The sequence below is a fragment of the Dipodomys merriami genome, unplaced genomic scaffold, assembly GCF_024711535.1.
Source record: "Dipodomys merriami isolate MVZ:Mamm:240054 unplaced genomic scaffold, mDipMer1.0.p SCAF_28, whole genome shotgun sequence".
Taxonomy (NCBI): Eukaryota; Metazoa; Chordata; class Mammalia; order Rodentia; family Heteromyidae; genus Dipodomys; species Dipodomys merriami.
In genome coordinates this window covers 17,979,485-17,996,044 of record NW_027204270.1, presented here as the reverse complement: position 1 = coordinate 17,996,044, position 16,560 = coordinate 17,979,485, and the positions used below count along the sequence as shown (strand labels likewise).

General features: G+C 57.8%; 1 protein-coding gene across 2 annotated transcripts in view; it reads left to right on the top strand.

Annotated features, from left to right (window-relative positions):
• Nucleotides 1-16,560, top strand: part of Igsf21 (immunoglobin superfamily member 21) — a 183,619-nt gene that overhangs the window by 108,286 nt on the left and 58,773 nt on the right. For both annotated transcript variants that reach the window (XM_070037015.1, XM_070037014.1), the window contains exon 3: nt 13,351-13,472. In XM_070037015.1, the coding sequence (XP_069893116.1) occupies nt 13,351-13,472 (122 nt within the window). The remainder of the gene's footprint in view (nt 1-13,350; nt 13,473-16,560) is intronic.

The window sequence follows — 16,560 nt, the reverse complement described above, 5'->3', positions numbered from 1 at the left end:
ACCGGGCACCGGTGCTGCCAGGGATCCAAAGCAGGACCCACCCCCATGGCCGGCTGGAGGCCACCTTCATGACCGTGGTTGTGCTACACTGGACATGGGCCGGGCTGGGGACCCGGCTGTCTTCCTCTCCTCGGCAGGAGATCTCAGGGAGGTCTCTTCGGGCTCCTTTGTCTGAGGGTAGACCAGATGTCCAGACACTGGGGCACTGGGCGCTGTCCACACTGCTGCTGCAGATTACACACCACTCACCGCCATTGGCTACGCCTTTGATGACGTGCTATGTACCTGACCCGTCAGGCGGTTTGGGGCCTGGTTTAGCAGGCCAGTGAGGCCTAGAAGAAGAGGACAGTGTCAGTTTGACACAGCAAGCTGAAGAGAAGGGGAGAAGGTGTCCACGGCCCCTTCACGGGGCTCAGCATCATCTCACTGCTGCTTACATGCCTCTGGAGACGGAGAGCTCACCACCACACCCACACCAACCCAGCCCCAAGCACCCCGGTGTTACAGAGGGCTGGGCCTGTGGCCCTGTCACATCAACCCATTCATGCCCTTGTCCCTGGGCTTCCGGCTGTGACTATGTCTGCCCATGTCCCAGCTGTGTGAGTAGCCATGCCAGCCGAGGGCACAGGGCTTGTGTTCAGGGAGAGGTGGGATTTCACGCGCGCACACACACACACACACACACACACTGCCTGACCGTGGGCCACGGCCTCCATCTGCGCTTTTAAGATAGCTGTGCCAAAGTCTGAGATCTTCTAGAATGTCCTCTGCTTGACCTTTACATGTGCATTAAGATTCTCCAGATACAGGGGTGCCCTGCCTCTGTCTTCTTCATGCCCAGGCAGGGGCTGGCTCCTCCCCACAGCTGGAAGGGGGCCCTGGCTCTAGCCCCACCAACAGCTAAAGGGACTTTGTGTGTGTGGCACCAGGTCTGTCCGGGCTTGTGCTCGCTAGGCAGGCACTGTCCCGCCTGAACCACGCTCCCGGCCATTTTGGGCTTTAGTTCTTTCTCAGGTAGTTCTCTGACCTCTTCCACGGATGCCTTCGGTGTAACGGGGTTGACAAGCAGGCACTGCCAGGCTCAGCTCATTATCCAAGATGAGGTCTCGCTACCTTTTCTTCTAGGCTAGCCCCAAACCTCCATCCTTCCAACTTCCTCCTGCTAAGTAACTGGAGTTGCGGGTGTGAGCCGCTGCATCCGGCCTCAAAGAACTTTGTTAAACACATGAAGCCTGTCCAGGTCACTCTCTGGCGTAAGACCCTCCGATGTCTTTCCCTCCCAACCCCCCACCCCTGCCCGGAAAGAATAAAGCTCAGCCATGAAGTCCTTACGTAACCTGACCTCCGGCGGCTTCCCCTCTGTCCTCCCTCATCTCAAGGCGTGTACCGAATGGTGGAGTGGTCGGTCTCCTCCCTGTGATGCCCACTTCCTGAGGGCCGGGTCCTGTGCAAAGGCCCGGAGGGCATTGAGTTGTGATGGCTGACTCTGCCCTGTCCCCCCTGCCTCCCCTGGGACCGCGGCTGCTGTGTCCTCACCCAGGTGAGGGGACCAGGTCCCCAGGCTACACTGCCTGGCCTCTCAAAAGCCAGGTCAGCATGCTGCATCTTACTGGGGCTTGAGTTCAAGCCCTCACACCTCCCCTGAGCTTCTTTTTTTTCTTCCCCTCACAGCTGGTGCTCTACCACTTGAGTCATTCCTCCATTCCCAGCTTCTTCTTGGCTGATTGATTGGAGGTAAAATTGCACGGACTTTTTTTCTGCCCAGGCTGGCTTTGAACCAGGATTCTCAGATCTGCAGCCTCCCACGTAGCTAGGATTATTACAGACGTGAGCCACCAGTACCTGGATTCTCCTTTCTTTTTTTAAAAAAATCATTCTGCCCATGAAGTTCCTTTGCTCTCTGGGAAGAAGAAAACAAAACACAACCAGATCTATAATGAAAAGCAAATAGGATTTTTTTTTTCTGGTTGTAATAATACCAAATGTTCATTCTAAGCCTGATAACGATTTTGTGATTTTTTTTTTCTTTTTCATATACTGGGTGATTTTTTTTTATTAGGCAGCTTGTTCACTGCATGTTTAGCACAGGACTCACACATAGTAGGTGATTATGGAACTCTTGCCACAATGAACCAGCTCTGTCATACAAAACAGCCCTAAAAGAAATTAAAAGAGCATTCCTTTTTTATTTGTTTAAATCATGCGTAAGAAAGAATATTCCAGCACCTTTTACTTAGCAGAGTCTGACTGAAGAATGTAGAGATACCTGGAAGCAAAGCAATGGTTACACCCCGTTGTCTCCTAAGGGTGGAGTACTACACAGTGATTTTTTTCTTAAGGAATAAACTGTAGCTCACATGGCATGGGTAGGTCTCAAGAATTTCATTGATAATATCATGAGAGTCTCCACTAAAACTAGGTAGATTTATATAACATCCTAAATCGGGGGGGAGGGGGCGGGAAATGGTGGGAAGAAAACCAAGACCGTGGCTGCCTCAGGGAAGGGGTGGAGAGCTTTCTAAAGTCATGTAGTTCTGTGACAAGAAGGGGTATTGTGACATGGGTGTATGTTTCTGTGGACATTCAAATAATTGAGAGAGGGCCTGAAGATGTGTACGGTTCATGGTATATAAATTTTACCTTTAAAAAGACTTGCAGGGGTTGGAGGCATGGTTTAAGTCATAGAGCACCAGCTAATGAGAGAAAGCAAGCCTCAGATACCAGTCTAGGTTTCAGACCCCCCAAAACAAGACTGGTAAATAAGTGTCCAACTCTGAATCATGAGATTTATGCTGTAGACTTGAGAATAAGGCATCTAGGTGGGTGAGGATTGATGGATGGTTGGGCAGATGGATGGGTAGATGGATAGATGGATGGGTGGAAGTATGGATAAATGGTTGAAGGATGGATGGATGGATGGATAGATGGGTAGACAGATGGATGGATGTATAAATGGATGGGAGATGGATGGTTGGATAGATTGATGGATGGGCAAATGGATGGTCAGATGGATGGATGGATGGGTGGAAGGATGGATGGATGGGCACATGGATGAGCAGATGGATGGTTGGATGGATGGATGGGCAAATGGATGGGCAGATGGATGAGCAGATGGATGGATGGATAGATGGATAGATGGATGGGCAGTAGGTGGAAGGGTGCATGAATGGATTGAAGTATGGATGGATGATGGTAGATGGATAGATGGTTGGATAGGTGGGTGGGTGGGTAGGTGGATGGATGAGTGAGTGCATTATGTATATATGAATGAATGGATGGGTGGGTGGATGGATGGATGGGTAGATGGCTGGTGGATAGATGGATCCAGTGAGTGAAGACAAAAGATGTATAGGAGAGAAATCCAGCAATGCACACATGGGTGGCCTTTCATTGTAGACACCAGCGGTGGCTCCATCGGTGACTTTACAGTTCTTTGGTGTTTTGAAACTGAAGATCAGCCCCTGGGGTGTAGAATGTGAGGCGGTAAGCCGCGGCGTGGGGCTCAGCCCTGAGGTGCACTTAGCAGGTCCATTTGGAGTATACGCAGAGCAACGCTCAGGGTTGTGTTTCTGGGACTGAGAAGCCAGATGCCCAAGCCACTGCACTCACTGGAGAGGACCCCACAGGGAAGTGGAGAAAGCAGCAAGCAGCCCCTTCCCCAGGCCGCCCTCCCCGAGCCATTCACACCATACAAGGCCCCCTCTGTCTATGTTGGGTGAGGAAAGGGGAAGAGAAGGAAGAGGAGAAGGAAGAAGAGGGGGAACAGGAAGAGGAGGAGAAAGAAAAAGAAGCAGAAGAGGAGGAGGAAAAGCAGGAGGAGGAGGAGGAAGGTGTGCACACCTCTCCCACCCTCTTGTTGGCCCCCAGAGAAGAACCCCCTGGGCCACCATCCCATCCCACTGGCCAGATGAGGAAACTGAGGCCCAGAGAGAAAGAAGGCACATTTCCCAGCATCCACTTCCAGTTGGCCCCTGAGCAGGGATGGGGCGCGGACCCCAGAGCCCCAGTCTAGGACGTGTCCTGCCTAGCAGGCTGCCAGAGTTCCTGGTCCAGAGCTCTTCCCAGGACCAGCCGGCAGGTGGACAGACAGGCTGAGCGGCCCTGCACACGGCGTTAATTACAGAGGGCAGGACGTGCTGGCCAGCCACCCCTGCCAGCCCAGCTGCCCGTGTTTAGCAGGTACACAGGCTGGTAGAGGCCACCGCCAAGCCTGGCCGGCAGCCAGGCCTGCTGACACAGCCTGATTGTTTACAGAGCTGGCCGAGCACCACGGCCCAGGCTGATTGGCAGAGAGAGATCCCTCACCCGTGAGTCCCAGCAGCACCCCCTCCCGCCTGCACCAGCCAGCCGGACTGGCCCAAGCCGGGCAGCTGTCCCTGTGCAGAGCCTCTGCTGACACAACCTGTCCTCACACGTGTGCTCGCCGACAAGGTTGGCACAAGGCCTGCCGCGAGGGGTCACAGCCAAGGCCTCCCGCACGGAGACAAACACGGGATCAGAGAGGATCCAGCTGGGTCCCAGCCCCCAACCGCTCCCTGACTGGTTCCTGGACTCCAAAGACTCAGTTCACAGCCAAATCTGCACACCTTGCTCCTGGGTCAGCACACACACCGTGGCCGGGGGCATCTGGGATGCGCTGGTACCAGCCTCTCCCCCAAAAAGGCCTTCAGAGGCTCCAAGTGTTCTTCTGCCCCTCATAAAATAGTATCAATAAGCCAGGTGCTGGTGGCCCAGGCCTGTAATCCTAGCTACTCAGGAGGCTAAATCTGAGGATTGGGGTTCAAAGCCAGCCAGTGGAGGAAAGTCTGTAAGACTCTTACTGCCAGTTAACCACCAAAAGGCCAGACGTGGAGATGTAGCTCAAGTGGTAAAGCTCTAGCCTTGAGCAACAAAAGCCCAGGGGCCAGTGCCTAGCCCTTGAGTTCAAGTCCCAGTACTGGCACACACACAAATAACAATAATAATAGCAATGATGTCTGTTGTGCTGAGTTTCTCACAGCTGGTCATGGAGTTCCCAGCTCAGGGCTTTTACTCAGGGCTGGGGCCTCCCCCCACCCCAAGCACACGGAGGAACACCCTGTACCCACCAGCTGCCCAGAGATGGCGTGCCTGCAGACACGTTTCATCTACCAGGCGTGATGTCTAGAATTGGACTTGAACTTGAGGTGTCGAGTCACTACCACACCCAGCTTCATGGCTACCACACATGGTGACCATGTCTACCATCCCAGCATCCAGTAGGCTGAGGCAGGAGGATGGAGAGTTCAAAGCCAGGCCGGGCTACACCGTGAGACCCTATCATCATACAACAACCAACGAAGAACAGACGCAAGAACAAAAGGTTTCAGAATCCAGACAACTCCACCTGGAGTTCACAGACTCTAATCCAGGGAAACACTCACCCCACCCCAACCCCTCCTCACGCTGTCTCTGGTGGCCACTGTGCCTTGAAGGTCCACCGTCTGCCCATCTCCTGCCTCTTGTTTGTTCCCTGCAGGAGGGTACAGGGGGCAGGGACAGGGGCCTCAGAGCATCCCCACTTGTGTCAGGTGGAGTTGGGGGTCTCGGGTCATGGCTGTGGCTTTTATATTAGGCTGTTGAAGCCAGCGTGGGCGTGGAAGAAGGCAAGGGGGCGGGGCTGGCCTGGTAGATGTAGCATGGTGGCCAGTAGCAACTCTTCACCCCACACACCTAGCTGACGCCCCCCAGGTCCTCTGGTCTGGAGCGGGAAGGGGGAGGGGACGGGGTCCGCAAACCTGCAGGTAGGTGCGTGTCTGCACACACGCGCGCGTGCACGCACACATGCGAGCACACGCACAGAGGATTCTTGCCACTCGGACACACTCTCTTCCCCATCCACACAGCCTGCTTCCCTACCACCCTCACGCTCACTCCCGCAGCACCCCGCCCCCAGCACCTGCCCAAGCACCTGCCCACGCGTGGTGCGCAGGCCCACGGGGAGACGGCAGCCGATCCCCCGCCCGCCTGCCCCGTCCCCGAGCGGCTGTCTGCCATTGCACAGTAACCAGATGCGACAGGCAATTTATGACACCAGCTGTCTCTGTCAACCGGATCTCCCACATGTGCGGGGGTGGGGGGGAGCCAATTACCCCGAGACCAGCCCTGCCAGAAACCGGAACTCTCGGAGGAAACAGAGTAGGGGTAGAATCTGGCCACCCGGGGTGGGGGTGGCACTTAACTTCAGGGTTTCCCCCCTCCTTCGTGTCCCTAGGAAGCGAGCATCCTTCCTTGTACCCATCCCCCCACCCCCACCCCTGTGTCTGGGCTGCAGGAGCAGCTTCAGGATGGAGAACAGGTGGGTGGGAGGCTTAGGGGAAGAGCGGTCCAGGTCACCATGGTAACAAGAGACGGGCACCCACATCTGCACACTGGACCATCACGCGGCTACATCTCTATCCCCCACTTCCTGCTCCCCTCCCTTCTCCTCACTTCCCCGGGGAGGGGGGGTGTCTCTGCCTGGGGAGGGGCATCCCTCCACTTACAATACCCACTCTCTTCCTTGCCCTTGACCCCACAAACTGAACCCAGCCCTCCTGCCAGACCCCACAAACTGAACCCAGCCCTCCTGCCAGACTCGCTCCAGCTTAGACTTTGGAAACAGACCCTGAGTTTCCCTCCACAGGAGTAGCTGGCAGCCTGGGTGAGTGAGATCGCATCTCTGACTGGAGTCGCTGCAGCTGTTTAAAGAAAAAAGAAAAAGAAAAAGAGGTTCACGTCTATTTAAAAACAGTTGCTGCTGGATGCTGTAGCTCACTTCTGTAATCCTAGCTAGTCCAGAAACAGATCTGAGGATCAAGGTTCCAAGCCTGGTCAGGCAGAGAAGCCTGTGAGATTCTCTTTTCCAATCAACTAGCAAAATGCCAGAAGTAGAGTCATGGCTCAAGTGGTAGAACACTAGCTTTGAGCACAAAAGCCCTGTGTTAAAGCCCAAGGACCAGTACACACTCATGCACACACACACACACACACACACACACACACACACACACACACAATGAATGGAGTGTGCTATGTGGCCTAATCTGTTCTAGAAGTTGGGGACACAGCGTTGAACACTCCATCTCTGTTCTGGGCTGCTGGCTCTGCTGGGGTTGGGGTGGAGGGAGCTCCCACCTCAGCACTGTCAGATCTCCCCGGGACTCCGCCCAGCCAGCGGCCGCCTCCAGCTGCGCACCGTGCACACAAGATGCTCAGGCGAAAAATGCACAGATGCATCACCAACGCCCCGGGCCGGGGTCCGGGGTTGACGGCCTGGATGCCGCCCCTCAGGAAGCTGGCTGATCCGACGCCATCTTGGTCCCCAGCCCCGAGGAAGCATCTCAGCATAATCCAGGAGTCTGGACGGAGAGCAAGGAGTCAATTGCTCTGTCACTGAGCCATGTGTATTTCATGGACATCGAGGACATACTATGTGCTGCGCCCCCAGGCCAGACCCAGGCTGAGTGAGATGGGGAAGGAGGTAACAATTGCATGGAGGAAGTTTCCAGAAAGGTTCTTCACCTTCTCCTTTGTTGTAGTTCCTTACAGTATTTTCTAACTGTAGGGCACAGTTTGATCCTCATCAGTGTGTGTGTGTGTGTGTGTGTGTGTGTGTGTGTGTGTGTGCACGCACGCATACACGTGTGCTAGTACTGGAGCTTGAACTCAGGGCCTGGGCACTGTCGCTCAGCTTTTTCACTCAAGGCTGGTACTCTACCACTCGAGTCACAGCGCAACTTCCAGGTTTTATTCTGGTTGGTGGCAAATAAGAACCTTATGGACTTTTCTGCCTGGGCTGGCTTCAAACCACGATCCCCAGATCCTCAGAGGCTCTGGGATAGCACCGGGGCGCACTTTACCGGACAGGAAACTGAGGCTCGTGATCAGTCGTGTCGATGAGAATTCACCTCCTGGGAGAGGATCGCACCTGGTCGCTGTGACCTCCTTCTCCTCAGCAGCCCTGGAAGGCCGGCCTCACGGCTGCCCGTCCATTCCCAGCTGGGGAGCCTGGCTGGCCAGGCTGGGCTTTGAACCTGTGCCGGGCAGGTACAGGCTGGGAGGGGCCTCGGTTCTCCATAGCTAATCAGCGCATTAAAAACCCTCTCACCTCCCTGGACACACGGGCCTCCGCCGCTGCATCTCTAAGGAGAGCAAATCCCTTGCCGGCAGGAGAGGAGAGAGGATAATGTAGGCAGACAATTTAAACAGCTCCGGCAGAGCCACTGGGTTCCACTCCGCCGCTATTACACTTCGCAGCCGCCGCAGGATTGGCCCGTAAGTGGGATATCAACTTTATTACAGCCATTTCCAACCTGTAATTGGTTTTGTGCAACACAAAGAGTAGGAGGTTGGGGGTGGAAGCAGGTGATTACCCCCCCCACCACACCAGACACACACACACACACACACACACACACACACACACACACACACACACACACACACACACACCTTTTATTTTTTCAGATGACAACACTGAGGGACATGGCAGTGGTGGCTGAAGTTGGAGACTTATTTGGTTTTCCAAACTAAAACAAGGTGGACAGGCCATGGGGGGAGGGAGTGGCGGGGCGGGGGGAGAGGGACCCACACACTATTTGACTGGACTGTTTCTTGGTCATTCCACAGTGGCTCCACTTAAAAAATTCACCCAGCTTGGTGGCAGCCATATTCAACTAGATCCTGGGACCTAGTTGAGTGTACATTGTGGTAATCACTCTGTTTCCTTCTGGTTACTGTTGCGAATCTTACTGTTGCTACTCTTGCTTGTGCCTCATTGTGGGGATGCAGTGTTATCATAGATCTGTCGTTGTATGTAGGAAAAGTATAAAAGTCTACGGCACATGTAGGACCCAGAGCTGAGGGTTGGGTTTTTGTTTGTTGTTTGTCAGTTGTGGGGCTTGAACTCTGGGCCTGGGCGCTGTCCCTCAGCTCTTCAGCTCAAGGCAAGCGCTCTATCACTTGAGCCACAGCGCCATTTCCGGTTTTCTCATGGTTAATTGGAGATAAAGAGTTTCACAGACTTTTTTGCCGGGGCTGGCTTTGAGCTGTGATCCTCAGATCTCAGCCTCCTGAGTAGCTAGGAATGCAGGCGTGAGCCACCAGCGCCCGGCTGGGTTGATTTTTATGTTTTTATTTGGGGAGCATCCCTCGGGGTCCTGGCACATGTCCTCCGTGGGTGAAGGGGCCCCCTGAGCTCCCACGTGAAGCTCTGTGTGTGTTCTTTTACACGGGGCCCTCACCCAAGTGCCTGGCCGGAAGGAATAATGCTTCTCATTTTCACAGAAAACGAGGCAGAGGTAGAACCTGAATCAAAGGCTATGAGATCTCCTCACCCCAATTCCAAGCCCCAGAAGGTGCCTGCAGGCTCAGACCACACACACACACACACACACACACACACACACACACACACACACACCCCTACAACCTGCAATGAGACCTGCTCCTGCTCTTTTCCTCAGCCATGCTGGGAGGGTGGGCTCTAACTCACCTCTTTTCTGGGCCTCGCTTCTTTATCTGCAACATGGGAGCCGTGGCACACGCCTCCCAGGATGGTTCCTCGTCTTGCTGGTGATTTGTGTGTGTCAGGGACTGTGTTAAGCACCTACATGCCAGACTGTGTGCTCATGGTTCCCAGACTCATGATACAAGGGAGGGTGTGCAGTGGTGGCAGGCACCTCTCTGTCTCTGTCTCTGTCTGTCTCTGTCTGTCTCTCTATGTCTCTCTTTCTGTCTCTCTCTGTCTCTTTGTCTCTCTGTCTCTGTGTCTCTGTCTCTGTCTCTGTCTGTCTCTGTATGTCTCTCTTTCTGTCTCTCTGTCTCTGTCTCTCTCTCTCTCCCTCCCTCCTCCTTCTGTCCTAACTCCATGAATAACTGCGGTGCTGTCTTGGGCAGAATCTTGTGGAGTGTCTTCTGATTCGGCAGTGCTGAGGTTTGAACTCAGGGCCTCGCATTTACAGGGGTCACAGGTGCGCCGCAGATAACTTCAGTTTTCAGAGAGCATCTTCACGTGGTACCAGGGCTGGCCTGGGGTGGCAAGCCCGCCTTGGCCTCCCGCAGAGCTGGGTGGCAGGCTTGGGCCACACGCCCTCCGCCCTCCGCCCTCCGCCCTCCGCCCTCCGCCCTCCGCCCTCCTTTATTGAGTGAGATGGGGGGGGGGGGGCTGGAGCGTTTATCCTCCTGATCTTCACTGCCTGAGCATAACCAGGATAGTAGAAGAGAGCATGTCACATGTCCTTGGTCCCCAGTGCGTGGCTTGGGGGCCGGTATCTCTTCTGTAGCAGCTTCCCCGTGTCTGCCTGCCTGCCTGCCACGCTCCCCGCTCCGGGCACCTGCTCTGATGTCTTTGAGCTGGTTTGGGGAGAAACAGCAATTCCTGGGTCCCCACTTCCTTTCCTGCCTCTGTAAGACACACCCGCAGCCTCCCTGAGTACTGTGCGGATCACCCAGTAACTCTTAGCAAGTACCCATCGCTGCAGCCTCTGCCTTCCTAGGAACCCAACGACCACAGGTCAGGCAGCGTGGACGGTGCTATGCCCGTGGCCCTGCCCACCTCACCCCGGGGGCCTGGTCATGCTCGGGCCCGGGGAACCAGTTCCCAGAATTAGAAGGACCCAGCTCTCAGCCTGGCACCTGCCCACAGCCTGGATAGAGCTCCACCTTACCTAGCCTCTGTCTTGGGGCCTCTACCCTGCAGCCTTACCTGCCTGAAGGCAGCCTGTCAAACTCCAGCCTCAGCTGTCCTGAGTCTTACAGGAAGTGGAGGAGGGAGGTCGGAGGGCTGGGGACAGGGCCTAGAGGGTGGCCTGTCCCCCAGCATGCCACCCTGGGGGACTGGGAGCAGTACTAGGTCTTGGTCCCCTGGGTAGGTTCTGGGAGAAAGCTCCATGCTTCTGCCTGGCAGCGGGACCCCAGAGACGCCCCGGGAGAGAGAAACGTAAACCAGCCTTGTCCTTGAAACTCCCCGGCCCAGCCCTCAGCCAGCACGGCGGATTTACGACTCGGGTAATTCTCGCCTGCTTTATCTGGGGTGTGGGGGGGCGTGCATGTGGGAGTGGGTGTATTTTCCTAGTGATAAAACCCTCCGTCCCAGAGAATAAATTCGAAGAGACAGTTTTACTGACAGATTTTTTTTCCCTCCTTTGTGTAATAAAAAAAATGGAGTGAAATTTGAGATTGGGCCGATAAGGGCTGCTGTGTTTTAGAAGGAGATAAAAGCCGCACCTGGAGGGAGGGAGGGAGGGAGAGGAGGAGGAGGAGGGAGGGAGGGGAGAAGGAGGGAGAAAAGAGGGAGGGAGGCCCCAGCTGAGTGGACCCCAAATCACCAGACAGTGCTCACACATGCCCACCTGGGGCTTGAACTCGGGGCCTGGGCACGGTCCCTGAACATTTTCCTGCTCAAGGCTAGCGCTCTACCACTTGAGCCACAGCTCACGCTTGGCCCTCTGTGAATGCACCTTCATCCCGATGACCCTTGGTGTTGGAGACCTCCCCCCCTCTTTCTTCACAGGAGGGAGCGATCTGTGCCCGGTGAGATCTATGCCCAGCACACCCTGGGTGCTCAATAAGTGCTGGCGCTGGATCTGCGTCGCTGTGGGCACGGCCGTGTCTGGCAGGGGGCAGCTCCCAGCCCCCCAGTTCCGTTGCCATGGAGAAGCCCCTTGTAGCATCCCGCATGGGAGCCCCCCTGGATGAATGGGTTCCCAGGCGTGGGGCCGCCAGCCTCGGCCCGTGGCCTCCTCCACCGCAGCCTTCTCCGCGGGCTGTTAACGTGGAGCCCGGCTGCGCACCGGAGGCCGGCGCTCCGTCTGTCATGGAGTTGCTGAGACAAGCCAAAAGCTACAGCCGAGTAAACAGATAAATAATTGAAGCGGTGACAACACGGCTTTCTCGCTGCTTGGTGGAGTAACACCTTCATTAGCGGGGAGGTGGTGAGGCTGCAGGGGGTGGCCGGGCCTGGGGAAGGGGGGGCCTGGCAAGAGCAGGCAGGGACAACCGGGGGGGCCGGGACACGCAGCACTAACAACTGTACCCCAAGCGTGAGGTTGATGATCACCTCCTTCAGTGCCAGCCTCCATGTCCCTGGGACTTGCGTGGCCTCAGTCTTGGCCTGTCCAGAGTGCAGAAAGACAAGGCTGGGGGCTTCGTGAGGACTGCTTCTTCCTGTCCCCTGCCTCGGTCTCCCCAGCCCTGCAGCTGGACTCCCCAAAGGCCAAGGGGGCCCTCGGTGATCAGCTCTTTCAGGGAAGTTGCTCTCCTTTGCCTGCGGCGCTCCATGATCCTCCGTCTCCTTCCCAGCATCCTCTGTGTCCACTCCTCCCTCCCCCTCACCCCCAGCAGCTCTTTCCTCCTGCCCCAGGGCCTTTGCCTCACCCGACCTCTGCCCGAGAAGGGCCTGTTCTTTCTGGACTCACTCCTGCAATCCCTGCAGAGGGCAGGCGAGACGTGGCACCACCGGGACACCCCTGTGACGCCCTGTCCGCGCCCCATTCCCTAGGGGGCGGGCTGTCCCACCTCGCAGCTCACTCGGCCATTCTGGGCCTGAGGGGAAAGGAGCAGAACTTCACTGAATGTGTCTTGCCTTTCTTGGCGCTATGATTCCCTCCTCTGGCCGACAGTGCCCTCCCACCTCCCGCGTCCTCTCTTCTGGCAGCAGCTGGACGCAGGCTTGCCTTGCAGGGTCTTGAGCACGGCTTTCCAGGCCGGCCTGGATGTTGTTATAAGACCCTCCATTTGGGGGCCTCCTGGAGGCAGAATGGCAGACACAGCGCCTGCCTTCGCCTTCGGTCTCCCAGGTCTGTGTGTTACTGGATGATCGTCTGGAGGCCAGGACTGGGAGAGGTGAGCTGCTGGGGAGGAATGAGGGCCTGGGGCGTAAACCCAGGGCCTGGACGCTGTTCCTGAGCTTTTGTGCTCTACCGCTCGAGCCACAGCTCCCCTTCTGGCTTTTTGCTGGTTAATCCAAGATGAAGAGCCTCACTCCTTCCTAGTCTTTGCTGCCCCAGCTGGCTTTGAACCACGATCCTCAGATCTCAGCCTCCCGAGTAGCTAGGATGACAGGCCCGAGCCACCGGCGCCCGGCTGTCTCTCTGTCTTTCTTCTCCTCAGGGCCTGGGCCTCTGGGGCACAGATTCTGGGGTGCCTGGGGACCCCGATGCCTGGCCATGGATCGCCGAGAGCCCCAGACCCAGGCCGGGGTCCTGGGCCTGCCCCGTGGGAGGGCTCATCCCTCTTGGCTCCCTGCCTGGGTCGGGGAGGGGGGGATGAGGGAAGGGGAGGGGCGCCGGGCGCCTGGGGAGGGGGTACCCCACGCCTGCTCACCCGTGGCCACCTCTGTGCCCCCGACAGGTGACGGATGGCGGCACGATCAAGCAGAAGATCTTCACGTTCGACGCCATGTTCTCCACCAACTACTCGCACATGGAGAATTACCGCAAGAGGGAGGACCTGGTGTACCAGTCCACTGTGAGGTGAGGGGAGGGGAGGGGGGGAGGGGAAGGGGAGGGGGAGGAGATGGAGGGGGAGGGGAAGGAGGGGGATGAGATGGAGGGGGAGGGGAGGGGGAGGAGATGGAGGGGAGGCGAGGGGAGGCCCAGGCCATGCTGCTGCTTCTCCAGCCCTGCTCATCCAGGCCTAGCTCTGGGCTGGGAAAGCAGGGCCCAGGCTCGCTCTCGGCGCCCGCTCGGGGTCCCATGGGTGGAGGCCGAGCCCTGGGTGGCAGGGAGAGGCAGGCAGGGGGCAGCCCCCCTCCCCCGCTCTTCTGAGCACCCTGTAACTTGGGTTTCCCGTCAAAGCACACGGAGACCCAGAGAGGTTGAGCATGGTGTCCTGAGGCACACAGACAGGCCTGGCAGAGCCAGCGCTGCCCGGCGGAGGCGTCTTGACCTGCTCTCCGGAAGGGCACAGAAGCGAGTCTCACTCAGCCTCACCCCCGGCCTGCCGTGGGGCTGTAGGAGGGTGGCTGCCCACGGCCCCACTCTCCCCAGGAGTCTGGCCTCATGGCGCTCCGCTGCACACAGGTCTCTCTTTCCAGAGGGCCTTTCCCCTTTGAGCACCTGGTAAACTCCTCATCAGCCTTCAGAACCCCACCTGGCATGCCCACCTATGTGGCACCTCCTTTCGACCAATCCTGGTTCAGTGGGAGGGCTGGGGTGCCTTCCAGGACCAACCCCTTCTCCAGATTGAGGGTGGGGTAGGGTCTCACTGCATATGTGGAGATGGATGGAGTAGTTCCATGCCCACACTGAATGTGAACACACACACGCACACACACACACACACACACACACACACACACACTTTCACACCGTGCAAGCCAATGCTTTGTCTGGCAGCGGGCGAGCCACTGTGGCTGGCAGGGTGGGAGAAGGGTGCGTCTGTGCCCGCGTCCGTGCGGGGCTTTGCTGGGTGCTCCTCCGGCCAGAGGGCCACGTGGTGCCCCCTCCCCCCCCCCACTGGGCTCCTCAGGGCGGCTGGACCCTGAGCCCCGTCGTCCTGGACCCTGAGCCCCCGGGGCGGGGGAGAGGCAGCACTTCACGCCGTGAGGGACCTCGGACCGAGCGTACTCCCCTAGCCTGAGGCCTGGCACTGGGTGGGTTTGGGGGTGGATGGGGGTGGGGGGGCTAAGGCTTCCACAGAGGGAATCTGGTGGGGGGGTGAGGGCAGGAGTGGGGGTGCTCTTCCTCTCTGACTCTGTGCTGGCTGCTCGCTCACCGGGGGGGTCTCTGCTGCCGGGGGAGGGGGAGGGGGGCGCTGTGGAAATGGCCGTGTGTCCGCTTTCGTCCACCCAGTCATCACTCCGGTACCCAAGGAATCGGGGTGTCTGAAAAGACTCACGCTCACCCAGGGCAAGCCAGATACTGCCAAGAAGACAAAGACAGAGACTCCCTACAGAGCTGGGACCAACGGCTGGCGGCTCACGCCTGTAATCCCAGGCTAGAGGTATACAATCGAGGTTCGGAGCCAGCCTGGGGCAGGAAAGTTTGTGGACTCCACAAACTGTAAAAGCTGAGCTGGAGGCATGGTTCAAGTGGTAGAGTGCCAGCGGAGCGAGCAAGCTCAAAGGCTCTGAGTTCAAATCCCAGTACCACCAAGATCGGGGAGGAAAATAATCATTCTGGGAGCCGGAGAAAAGCTTTGTTTTTAGTTTTGAGTCAAGATATTTCTAACGTAGGCCACACCGGCTTTGGGCTCCAGAGTTTCCTGCCTTGGCCCCGGCTGAGACTATAGGTATGTTCGACTATGTTGGGCTCCGCGGAGATTTGTGGCAAGTAAACTCTCAGACGGCTGCTTGGGGCCTGCTGGAAGGTCTGGGCCCCACACGCCCAGGGACTCCAGGGCCCCTTTGAGAACCTGCCCTGTGCCCCCTCATGCCTTTCAGGAAGACCGGGGTTCAAATCCCAGCTCAGCCAACATCCATCCACCCCAAGGTGGCCTTGGTCCGGGGCCTCCCCTCCCTCCTCCCCCTCCCCTATCTGTGAGGCGGGCGGCTCAGGGGCTCATGGGAGGTCGGTGGGGCCTCAGCACAGGAGGGCACCCCCCCCAGCCTCTGGGGGAGGGTGGCCATGAGGAGCTGAGGATCCCTGAGCCCCCCCTCCCCAAAGCGTGGCCAGGTGCTGAGGGGCGCGGCTGCCCACCCAAGACGTAAAGAGCACTGTTGAGGAGAATCTCACAGAGCACAGAGCAAGTCCTTGACCCCACGCGGGGAAGGCCAAGGTGAAGGTCACCTGCGGCCGTTGCTTTGGGGGGTGGAGGCCGGGTCTCCCCCTTCTTCCTGAGCCCCCCCCCACACACCATTCCACTGGGGTTCCCAGGCAGATCCCAGCTTAGGGAAAGCTGCCAGGGGGAGATTCTGCATTTACATATAAATGAAGATATTTACAAATTAGTGCGCCTGCACCGCGTCTGCGTCTGCGCTGCTTCCTCTCAGCCGGGAGCCCAGGCCGCAGGGAGGCGCCGAGCAGCCTGGCGATGTTGGGGTTGCCAGGAGAAGCCCCGATCTTGGCTTTTCCGCCACTGTGTGGGGCTTTCCTGGGTCCGATTCCATCTAGGGCTCCGGCTCTTCCCCCTCACCATCCAATGGAGGAGGAGGAGGCGCAGAAGCCAGGGCAGAGGCCAAGTGTCCTTGGAAGTGCTGTCCAGCACCCCAAGTTTAGGGAGCCTGTCCCCCCCCCACCGCCGCCGAGGACGTCGTCCTGGGCCCACTGTCTCCCAGGCCTGCGGGGCATAGGGCATTGTCTCTGCCCAGCGTCGTCTCCCCATCTGCCTTGATTTTCTTCTCAGCCTCTCCTCAGTTCCAGACCTCAGCGTCTGGAAACGCCCGGTCTTCCGTCAAATGATCCTTCCCTGGGCATCTTCCGGGGCACAGCAGGGGGACGGGAACGCCAGGCTCTGCAGGGCCGGGAGGAGACAGGGCAGGAGGAAGAAGAAGCCATTGCACAGCACCAGGAACAGGGGCGCGCCCAGGGTCCCCCGCCGGGCCGGGCTGGGATGGACGGGCGGAGCAGGTCGGGAGGCTGTGCGGGCCGTGGCCAGGCAGTGGCCCCCTCCAGGAAGGGC